The sequence below is a fragment of the Epinephelus lanceolatus genome, chromosome 9, assembly GCF_041903045.1.
Source record: "Epinephelus lanceolatus isolate andai-2023 chromosome 9, ASM4190304v1, whole genome shotgun sequence".
Classification (NCBI taxonomy): Eukaryota; Metazoa; Chordata; class Actinopteri; order Perciformes; family Serranidae; genus Epinephelus; species Epinephelus lanceolatus.
In genome coordinates this window covers 29986789-29999213 of record NC_135742.1, presented here as the reverse complement: position 1 = coordinate 29999213, position 12425 = coordinate 29986789, and the positions used below count along the sequence as shown (strand labels likewise).

At 40.5% G+C, this 12425-nt stretch overlaps 1 protein-coding gene across 1 annotated transcript in view; it reads left to right on the top strand.

Annotated features, from left to right (window-relative positions):
• The window catches only part of bmp1a (bone morphogenetic protein 1a), a 39123-nt gene that overhangs the window by 2385 nt on the left and 24313 nt on the right, over positions 1–12425 (top strand). Inside the window, exon 2 of the mRNA XM_033619346.2 lies at positions 7531–7644. Within this exon, the coding sequence (XP_033475237.1) occupies positions 7531–7644 (114 nt within the window). The remainder of the gene's footprint in view (positions 1–7530; positions 7645–12425) is intronic.

Here is a 12425-nt window from a genome sequence, read left to right as displayed (position 1 = left end):
AGAAGTAGACAAAAATAAAGACAAAGGCAAAAACTGATGCATAAAAATTTTCAGAATGAAAGAAACTAAGTGTTTGATGCCCCAAATCTCCTGGGTGTAGGGACAAGGTTGAAACAAAACCTACACCCCTGCATTGTTGTGATACTCTGCTAATTTGTACTGGCTGCTCAGTTGGCTAATTGACCATGAAGTGACCAATACATTCGATTTCCTCAGACTATTTAAAATGCAGTAAGTTCATTTGTTGCCACAACACATGCGCCACTCCTTCGCAGCTAAGCCAAAGGAATCCCTCAAAAATGTTCACATTTACAAAGGATTAAATAACTCATCACTATACCAGACATGATAGAAATGTGCATTGATTGAAGCGAGCAGTGCACTAACACTGAAGTAATGCCATCTATTTAGGAAGTTAACCAGTGGAAAATTCCTTAGTTTGCAGAACTCCAAACTTGGCTGCATCCCAGGAAGTCATTTAAGACTCTAACAACCCTCTGAGATTAGATCCACTCATTTTCAAAATGAAAAATGGATGAGAACCAGTCACGCTCATTGTCTGCTGTGCTTAAATGATAATCATGAAAGCAGTGACTGGTTTGATATGTACGTATGCATTCATTTATGAAGCAAACATATTAATCCACCAAAGACTCCTGCAACAGCATTGTTTGTCTGTGCTGTCTGATGTTTGAACTCGGGATGCTTTTGAGCTTCTGTGCTGCTGTGGCCTCAGCTGCAGACAGGGCAACCTGAACACCCCCTGTCTTCTCTTGTCCTCTCTTACGCAAGTGGTTTTCTGGTCTATCTGGGCACCCAGCTCTCTCCTATGACTGGCTCAAACACTTCACACACTGACTGTAGGTCATTCACCTTGTGCCAAGGGAAAGCACGGCGGGAAGGTGGATGGTAGGCCAGCCGCACTGTGCCACACCAGCACTGGTGAGTGAGTGCAGGCCATTCACGAGGTTGCCTGGAAGGTTTTCCACAACCTGCTCGCTGCATCCGAAATATTTGCTGCTGTCAACAGCGACTTGTGTTATTCCTCTCGCCACTTGATGTTGGGCCTTTACTGTGATTTGGCCATTAAAGATCTGACAGCTGGACTGGAGTGTTACTCAGTCTCTGTAAAGGGCCCCTGTGACCCTACTACGTTATAATTACTCAATAGACAGTCACTTGTGTATAGGACTGGATATCTGTACTCAATACTTTTAAGGTATCGGCCAAAATAACCCAGTTTTAATTAGTCCATATGATCTTTTTTGTACCCAGAAAAAAAGAATTTATATAGTTTGTCTTGCAGCCAATCACTGAAAGTATTCTTTGATTTAATGTGACACGCTATTGGCCCACTTCCACAGCAGCTACAACCCATACAGTCTGTGGTATGTTGAAGTGGAGTGCAGGGTAGTTGACGGAGTTGGCAATGTCGAGATTGCGGGTCAAACAGTACATCGACCTACATCGATATATCCATTCGATGATCAACAAACAATATGATTGATGCAAAGTGAAACGTCAGTACATATAGTCAACTTTAACATACACCTTTATTTTGAAATTCCGATGGCACGTCTATATCACAATTTCCATCCAAGCACACCTCCTTCCTAAACATCCAAGCATTGCTAGCAGCCTAGCACCAGGTAGACAATAGCAAGCAGCCAAGAAAAAAAGACGATGCAGGATATTTATCGATATCATCTCATATCGATTGTAGACCCCTGAATTGAATCTAATCAAATCACATCGTGGTAGACTTTGTGATATCAGCATGTATCAAATTGTCCAAAGAACTAATGTTGCGGTGAAACTTGTGATTTACACTTCTACAACATGCCACCGAAATATTCAAAAGTATGGTGGCATTTTATTCAACTGAAAGCTTCCATTCATTTGATGTCTATCAAAAGAAGTAGAAAAAAAGACATTGAATGAAGTATTCTATTGGTAGTAGTGGTACTAGTACTTTTTAAAACTACACCCAGCACTCTGTGCAGGATAGAAACATTTCTACAATGTTTAAATGTAAAACAATCCTCTACAAAAAAACACCAACATGACTCAGACCCATGGGTTGACTTGATCTGTTTGTTAATTAGTGTGTATTTGCTTGGTTGGTGTTTTTGTGAATTGCCTTCTTTCACAAAATCGTAAAGTTTAGTTTGTATTTTCGGGTTGTGTTCATCTGAAAATGGCAGCTCCAAACAGATGACACTCGTTACCATGCTCCCTCCCTCAGTCCTGCTTTGGCAATGAGATGGGGCTGTCTGTTGAATTTTGTGATTGGGCCTTTAAGCAACACTTAAGCAGATGCTTTTCCTTTATCATGGAATGCAGACTGTATAGCCGAGCCCACACTGGGTGTTTTTTTTACATTACAGGACCCCTGCCACTTCTCTCTCCGCAGGGTTCAGGTGATTAAGGAGCCGATCTGTCGGAGCGATCTCGATGCATTAGTTGGAACAATATGTTTGTCGTCAGAGCTAAGTAATAACTAATCTTGCATTACATTAATACCAAGTCTTGGTTCGGAGCCTTACAACAAATGCTTTGGGAGAGCTCATTTGAATGGCTCGAATGATGCCCAATTAGCCTGCCATAATGAGCAGCTTAACAGTCACTTCTTCATTATTCACAGTTTGCTTTTTCTAAATAATTCAGCGGTGGTACTTTGCAGTTCTCTGGAAGAATTATTTTTCTGTTCCCTCCACCTGTGGTGAGTACAGATAGCTATTATTTATGGAAAGTGTTGCAGGTTGACTCCAGATTTAGTTAATCCACAAACCCATTTAAACTTTGCTTAGGAAATCTGTCCTGAGAAAACCTGCTCTTTCCTCACACCAGACAGCATGAGTGTGTGTTAAGTCTGCTGTCTAAGCCACAAATATGAGTCTAGATGGTCAAAATAAGTTTTGTCAAAGGTGAACATCCCTACTGTGTTGCAATGAATTATTCATCTATAAGGAGCTCAAATGCTGTGTATCGTTGACATTAAAAAAGACAAATGGCTGGCAAGCTGATGAGTCATTAGAGGGGCTTCAACTGGCAGTAGTGTATATCAGTAATCAGTGGCAGGGATGAGCTGGGAAATCCAATCTGCTAATGGGCTTGATGGAGTGTGAAATGTTAAAGGGGAGGCAGTCTCTTGCTGCGTGCCCTTTGCAGCTGAAGTCGCTCTCATTTCGCCAATAAGATTGAAGCTGCGGCGTGGTGACAGTAACTCGGTCTTGATCTCAGCTGTGGCTATGATGAGACTTCAGGCTTTTATTGGGAAATAATTACTCCAATCTCAGGCTGTAGCTTGAGACTTGGCCAGAATCTCTCTTCTAATCATACCTTAGTTAACTTTCTGAAATGAGCAGAGTGCAGATAAGTGGACTTTTTTTCCCCTCTCCTGCCTTGGGCTCAAATTGCAGTGTTAGGAAATGTCAAGGTAAGCATTTGGCTAAAGAAATAACAGCTGGTGTTGTTTTTACAGAGGAGAGGGACCATATTTACACGACAACAGGCATGCATAATACAATCCATCATTCCTTAGTTAGGATCATGTTTTTTTTTCCTTTTTAGAAACACTTTGTCGCAATATCCTTGTTGCAAAGGTGTTGCTTCTTTCCTATTTTTTTCTGTGTAGTTTTAAACAGTGTTTTTAGGCACAGTGACTACATTGGTCAGCATTTGGCAGAAAGGGCTGGTACAGTATGAAACCTGAAAAGGGATACTTACACTGTCATCAGATGGTAATCACCTTAACGCAATACGCTATTGGCCTCTTTTGGAATTCAAATGCAGCGTTTGTTACCAAACACAAGACGTGAAAGGCGGCGCCAAGGTATTGTGATGCATTCCAGGCTTACATATTGGCCGGGCTTTCACATCCCTCATCAGCAGGTCCTGTATAGCGAAAAGACTGTCTAAACATCTCTATAAGCACAGTGAGGAGCAAACCATGGCCCCACAGCGGAGTTGGCCTTCTAAATATAGGCTGGTGTTAGTGTCTGTATAGGCTTAGTATTGATGTTTGTGCAGGTTTCAGTGGCAGATGTCGTGGTCTGGTATTCACAGAAGGAGATTTATGGGAATAGTCGTGGCTTATTTGACACCGCAGAGGTCGAGACTAGGGCATTACACGAATCAATGGGATTATTTTGATTGAGATCTCATGTATAATCTGACTGTGTGCACTGATTGACGGGTCAGTCTGAGATGAGAAGGATTATGAAGGTTGAGATTAATTAAAATAATTTAGTGGATTCTGACCTTATCACACATCAAACATGTTCTGTGCAACATTTTATCAAATTTCTTTGTCATATATTTAGTTTAGCCTCATTAGATTATTTTCATTGTCGATTAACCTGTCAACTTCTTGAATAATGGACTAGTTGTTCGGTCTATAAAATGGTGAAAAATGTTGATTAGTGTTAACTAAACCCCAATATGACATCCTGAAATGTCATTTTTGTCAACAATCCACAGATAATCAGTTTATTGTCATAAAGGAGGAAAGAATCCAGAAGATATTTATATTGAAGAAGCTGGAAACTGGAAGTGGAAGCTTTTTTTCCCTTTAAAAACACTCAAATCGGGGCGTCGGTGGCTTAGTGGTAGAGCAGGCGCCCCATGTACAAGGCTGTTGCCGCAGCGGCCCGGGTTCAACTCCAGCCTGTGGCCCTTTGCTGCATGTCACTCCCTCTCTCTCTCTCCCCCTTTCACGCTTGTCTGTCCTATCAAATAAAGGCTAAAAATGCCCAAAAAAATATCTTAAAAAAAACAAATAAAAAAAACCCCACTCAAATCGATTAATGGAATATGAAATTAGTTGGCGAACAATATAATATTTGACAACTAATCAATTAATTGTTGCAGTTCTAATACACATATTTGCATTTACACCTAAACAACAACCTTTTGGTGTATTTTCTAATTAAAGAGGGACATCTGAACTAGAACAGCGGCTAAAAACCCGTCTACTATTACCTAACTATCCTGCACAGTAAATAGTATTACAGCTGCAGCTGTTGTCATTTAGGTAATGAATAATGTTTGGAAAGAGATGCTGCACTGTACTCTGCGGTGATCACTTGCCATCTGCCACATTCACCGGGTTTTAATCTACATTACAACACACAAGTCTCTGTGTTTGTACTTCGTATCATTGCAGCACTCGGTATCTAGATGAGTTTATCACCTTTCTCCATAGCCTGTCCTCAATCCCAGCCTAGAGTTGTGTACAAAAGATTCCCTAAAACCGTGCGTCTGTGGATAATTAAAGCCAGGAGACAAGGGGATTAATCCACAATCCCTGAGAGTCTTTCCATAAACCTGCAACAGCGTCTCCAGGACGACTGCTGTGCCCGGGGGAAATGAGTCTTAATGCTGCCGGGCCGTGCATTTGCTCACTTCAATCTCCACTGTTGTTTGAGAACAATGACACTGTGGATTAAGCAGCCTGTCTCCGGCACAGTGGTGGATGATTGGGCAGAGAGCGTGGCCCTCTGTGAACCTCATGGGGGTGGGAGAAAGCCTGTACCTCGTTATTTGGTCACAGCCTGCACATAACACCGCTAATATGGTGCAAGTTGATACTGTATGTGAAAAGAAACGCCCTCGGATTGTTTAATTTTCCTCAGCGAAAATTGAGTGATGAAAGAGTTTCATAGAAATATTTTGAATACCTTTTCTTAGTGCTTATGGCCTTATATGACATCAACTTAGATTTAAGCACTGTCTGTTCTTTCCAGCGCTCAGCCAGTTCTGGGAATCAAATAAAAATGTGAAGATAAAAGAGAAAAATGTCCTTCTGTAGTCAGCCTATCCATCCTTTACTGCGCGACATCTGGTAGCTTCCCCTTATCAGTGGTGTTTTTGGCAATGTGTCAGTGTGAGTGCAGATTGTGAGTAGTCTGTTTTGTGTCTCGGGGATTTGGTTGGAGTGAATTAGTGTTTTTTTGCGAGCGCAAATTAGAGGATCCCTTTGACCTCTGGAATTTAAACCTGTCCTTGGTGCATGCCCTGTCTTGCTGGTTGTGATCTACACCTTTTTTTCTTATTGCTGTCATTAGCCTCTAATCCCAAACACAGTCCTTCTGCTGTGGATCCTCCACGTCCTGCAGGGTGGAAGACTAGCCTGTATCTACCAAAGCCAGCTCCAGATTGTTTCAATAATACTCTTCTGGTGGAAAGGGATGCCAGCCAAGTGTTTTTTTGTCTTTGTTTCTATTGTGCTTTTCAGCCCTCTCTCTCTTGTCTCAGACCTCTGTCAAACTTTATAGGAGAGCAGGAGATAAAAGATCGTTCGTGTGGATGTTTTTGTTGCATGCTGGAAAAAAAAAATGTGCTGCCTTGAATCTAAATAAAATCCAGTTAATCTACACATGATGGATATTCTCTTGCAGCAAGGGTAGCTTTTATCATGGTGACACGTTGAAGATTTACAGATTTCAACTTCTGACAAACACAACTACTGTAAATCACTCCCATTAACTTTAGTGGTTCTCCGGGCTTCTTACCCCTCTGGCCTTTTCCCCCCTCCACCACACTAACCTCCAAACACACATGCAGAAGGCTGTCATTTTCTTTCTGCTCCACATCTGCCTTCCCTATTCAGAGCTGCGGTGTGGGCAGAGGATATGCCTTCTTCCTCTCTTTGCTTCCCTTCCCCTCTCGTTGTCATCTCCTGTTCAGACAACGGATTACAGTGCCACCCCTTTGCCCTTCTCTCCCCCTCTGCTTCTCCCAAAACCCCCATCACCCGCACCCTACTCCAACTCCTGCATACAAGCCGGGCCATAAATTCTAGAGACGTGCTGGTGTTAAAAGCCTGTTAAAAGTGAGCGCCCTGTCTCTGCGGAGAGGACTCCTATAGCTTATCCTCCACAGAAATGGGGCATTTAGCAAGGAATCCCATAAAGCACATTCCTCGTAAAATGGGACTGTTTGGTTATTTTTCCCTCTCCTTGGCCTCATTAAAGAGCTATTACTTGTTCAAGGTGCCCCATATTACTCCATTGAGGCAGTGTCTCACTGTATCATATCTGATAGCTCTATCCAAGGACGCCAAAGCGCATAGTGTGAATTTTGTTGTTTGGTAACATCTGGACTAAATCTGGCTCAATTAATCATGTCAATGTTCAGGTTTCTGAGTTCATACTCCCTCTTGGTTGGATGAACCTTCACGAACCACGTGCAATATGTTGCTTACATTTCTGTCCTATAATTTGTAGTCCAGACCAGGCGGCCTTCCTGTTATCCAAACAAACATACTGCTGTTTCACAACTCTATTTCTATTTCAATGCATGGAAAGGGTAAACAGAGCAGCGTCAAGAAAGGAATGATGTTTTTATATTTACGTGTTACATGCTCGAGGCCTTCCACAAGTGCTTTGACTGGGCCTCCACGCGGCCTTTTCTGTCTGAGCAGCAGGAAAAGCTCGAGGCAACTTGGCGGCTCAGACTGATGCTCCATATTGTGCAGTCGCCTTGCAATCGTCTGACATGTGCCTTCTCTGTGTTTGTCTGTTTCAGTTGCCTTTCTGGGAGACATCGCTCTCGATGAGGAGGACCTGCGATCGTTTAAAGTGGACAGAATAATAGATTTGGCTCAGAGAAGTGTCCAGATTGTAAATCACACAGACACAGGTAACGACAACAGAAACCACCTCTTCAAAGATTACAGCTCGAGGTGAAAAACCCCTTGTTAGAGCGCTGAGGCAAAGTGTCTCAGATTGGCACTCCAGATAAAACAAAATTGCAGCAAAATACCTGAAATGAACATGGTACATTTTTTCTTACTGAGGAATAATTCTGTATAAGGACATTTTACTCTCTAACACTACAACTGTCAAACCGCTCAGGTCCTCTCCACCTGAAAGTCAGAGGCAGCACCTGCCAGATAGCAGTTTTGTGTTTTTCACAAGCTGTCTTCAAATGTTTATGCCTACAATTGTCCTGTTATCACTACACATTGCTACACCTGTATCACCATGTTCAACAGTAATTGCAAGGCTTTGTCAGGTTAAATATTGCTCTTAAATTATAAAGCAGTACTTAAGCAACAGCCGTGCTCCAGCAGGGACCGACAGGCTTCACAATCCTATAAACTATAGGTGAGCATGAACCAACAGGTACATGCATGTTGCTGTTTGTTCGTGGACGGTGTCAGTCTGCTGTTTTTCACTCGAGTTAATGAGCATGCTGAGGGAAAAGAAACAAAAAAAATCCTGCAAGGATTAAAAATACATTTCAACTGCTCTCAAAATATCCACAGGGTAACATTGATTTATAGACTAAACAGTGACCCCTGAGGCAGGGAATTAAGAGGAGACTCATGGCTCAGAGACAGACTGTGTGTACACTTGCCTCTGAATATCCATTTGTCCACTTGAACAGGTTAGTCACTGCACATCTAATTGCTGAGTAGTGGAAAGGATACACTAGTGTTGAAAAATGAAAAAACACAGTCAGCGTAGTTGCATAAGGCTGTTCTTTAAAACGCAACATTTATTCACACTAGTATTTTGTTCCCATGTACCCTCTTCAGGCTGCACAGACAATCCCTCACTTCAGTATATACACCAGAGTAAGGCTGGGTAATATATCGCTGTTATATCGATATTCTGATACGAGGTTAGAGATCATCATGGATTTTGGATGTCGTATTATCATAAGTGTTGTCTTCTCCTGGTTTTAAATACTGTCTCTATAGCACCCAGCTCTATACCAGATCAACTTACACAGGTGTTGATCCTACTTAGTAGTCAAAATGACCTTTACACACTATTGTGCCTACTATATTGTGCCACCTAGAGGTCCCCTCAAAGGTACTGCTCACCACAAAATCAACTGTGAGCTACAGAGTGTTGGAGATACTGGCTGTAGAGATGTCTGCTTTCCCTCTAATATAATAGAACTAGAAGGCACTCAGCTTGTGGTGCTCACAGTGCCAAAAATCTACATTTCAAAAACTCAACAGCAATGTCTCTTTCCAGAAATCATGACCCTGTTACTCCGGATAATACACAGATCTTGTTGTGAGCAGTTTCATTTAGGAACTATTTTCTTTCTACCGATTACACCCTGCAACTGTATCATCGTGTAGAAGGAAGGGTGCATCTACTTTTTGCTCACCTAGCACCACTGAGCTAGCTAAAGTTACAACTCCGCAGAGGAGGTCGCCATTAATGTCAGACATCTCTATGGCCGATAACTTCAACACATGGCAACTCACACCAAAACAATCTATATGAATTAATAGCACCACAGGTAAGGGTTGATCTGTCCCTTTAAATCCAGAACATACAAATCAATACATCTCAGAGAGTAGAATGTTTAAGTCTGTTATTATATAGTTATGAATGAGCACATTAAGTATCTTCAAGGACAGTCAATTTCATACAAATCAGTACAAAAATTCTAAAGTGAAATAATCTTTTTTCAGTATTCTCCACTCGCTCTGTCACGATTCGTCCTCAGTGTATGCACATCATTCAAAAGTGTTCATTATCAAACAAGCCATCCTTATTTCAGGAAACAAGAAGAATCATAACTTTTATTTCTTCCACATGGTGTCAATGATTTCAATTTGTGGATGTAAAACATTTCTCAGTGTCGTCTCGCGTTTGTCACTGCACCTCAACGGACTATGAAATTGCTTATCATAAACCTGAATGCAGCAGCTGTATGATTAACTTCTTCTTTTCCACAGGTGTGGTCATATCTCTATCCCCTGAACTCTAATCCCTCTCAGCCCTCCTTGTCTGCCCTGCACTAATCAAAGAGCAGGGACATTTGGTTGACTAAATAATAACATGATCAGAATAACCAGTAATAAAACCTCTGACCTAAAACCCCTCCCTTTCTGACTATGAGTGCAGTTGGTAGATTTAATCATATTATTGTAATTAACACATTTTCCACAATTTTGTCTCCCCAGCAGTCTTTCTTATCAGTTAAGCGAGCAGATTTGGCTGTTATCAGACTTTTCCTCAACACATGCACAAGTGTACGTGTTAATTGATCTTGCCAGGCTGCTAAGATTTACTCTTGCAGACTGAAGTTCGACAGAACACATTGTTCCAGCAAGTAAAAAAAAAATCTGTGCAAACTGTGGCTCGCATGTTAATCAAATTTAGTTAGAAAAGATGGGGGCTCATAGTCGCAGGGCTTCAAGTATTGTTATGGAACAACAATCCATGTGCAGGATCTACTCAAACCAGATGTGCTTGCCTTTGTTTCTACAGCGACACTTATAGTATCAAGAACAAGTCTATCCCAAGACTGACACGTTTCAGCCTGCAGCCTTCGTCAGTGTCATCCTGGTGGTGTTTCACAATATAGTTGATCTTTATACTACAAGTGTTTCTAGAGATTTGGGCTTCCTCAGACTATTTCCCCTTTTTCATGCATCATTGAGGAAGTTGTGCCAGAAATCACTAATGTTTCTGCAACAGTCTCATGAAACTCCTCGTTGGATAGAGGTCAGCTTGTTAATTAATAGTTTTAATCAATGTTAAATTAATCATTCATTAACTCCTGAACCATGGACGGGCATCAGTGCACCATGGGGATTCTGCAGGTTTTCATTTAATTGAAACACTGACAGATTTAACCCAAATATGACGAACTGAGTGACACCAGCTGTTGGAGTCTTTATGTGGAAAGAAAACCTGCAGTGTCCCAGCCTTGTAAAACACACCAACCTCCATCTATATATGAATATTTTGGTCAAATGAAAAATAATAGATGGAACAATATGTAAGGGATAATGTATAGTGAGCAGGGCATTACTGCGAAATGAATGTAGACACAGTGATGTATGGCCCTGAGGCAAAGTGCAGGGGTCTTGAATCACCCTGGAGGCATTCATTTTGCTCTGATGACCCGCTGGCAGTACATTATTCCACTTATTAAATACCTAATTAAGAAGAAATCAATAACTAACACAAAATATGGATTTTAAAAATGGTTGTATTGATTTAAAAATGATTTTATTGCTTCCGCACATGATCAGAAATTAGTTGAACAACGGTCTGCTCTTCAGAAATAACAGACCACAGAGTGCCGTAAGTGATCAGTCAGAATCAAGTATTCAACAAAACCATGTAATAAGAAAGTATGGCAGTACTTTTTGAAATAAATGTTAATTGTATGACTTTAAAATCAGACCTCTTCCCAACACACCCATTAAATTCCTGCACCGCATGAACTGTATCTAAAGGTCGGTAGTTCTAGTAGGTCAGTAGCTCTCCGCCTTCGTCATTAGACTTCTGAAGTTTTCTCTCCTGCACACATTTAATGATTTCCTTATAAAGAAAATAGTCTACTTTTTAACAAGGATATATTGTATTATCATTGTCTATACTTAGGTTGCACACATGCCTTTATACATGCAGTGCCATACATGTGGAATCTTCTGCAGAAGGACTTAAAGTCGCCATTATCGGGTCCTATAGGCTGTTTCAAAGCACTGTTACAGGAATTTCACCAATATTTATTTATTATATTTATTTATTTAACCTTTATTTGGCCATAAAACCTGAGATTAATATACATGTCACTCTCAGGGTGTATTTAGCTGGGGTTTTTTAATATGTTTTTAGTTGCCCCTGTATTTATGGTTCACTTATAGCATATATTAATAGGCCTTTTAGTTGTTGTTGTAGTAATTTTATTTTGTGTGTTTTTGTGTGTGTTTAATATAACTTGTTTTGAAGTTGCATATTTGATTTTGTATTTTTGTTCAATGGACACTCTTTAATCTCAAGTGGTTTTCTGGTTAAAAAAAACTAATAAACAAAAATGGAAAATGATTTAATATAGCATGCATAGTCAAAAGTCAACATTTACTTTCTTTAAAGATCTCAAATTCTCAAAACTATAAAACATCATTACTTGATGTGATTAAAATGACAACAAAATAACACCTTGATGGTGTCTTCACCATCTTTTCTTTTTCTTATAAGTTTCAAATAATAATAATAAAGCATCAGTGTGACACATCTGTTTATTTAGATCAGGTTATTTATTGTCTTAATGACCCAATGCCAAACATAAAATGCCAATTAAAATCTAATTATTTCACTGGATCTTCTGCCACAGAGCTGCATCATTAAACTGGCAATAGACAAGTTTTTGTTTTAACTCATCATTAGGAAGTAAATGTTGATTGCACAATGTAATGGCTATAAGATAATGACACCATCTGCGTTAGATTGGTTCCCTATAAACAGCGCTTTCATCAGGCAGTTCTGTCTGCCACCAGGTACAAAATCTCTTGGGAGAATGAAGACTAACTGGCAATTCAGTCATCTGACAGCCTGGCACCATTTCTATCTGCTGTCATATGTCTTTTATAGACTAAATGAATGAACAAACTCACGCTTCTGTCTTATGTTGTTGGTAGTTGCTGCTCTGCTGAAAAC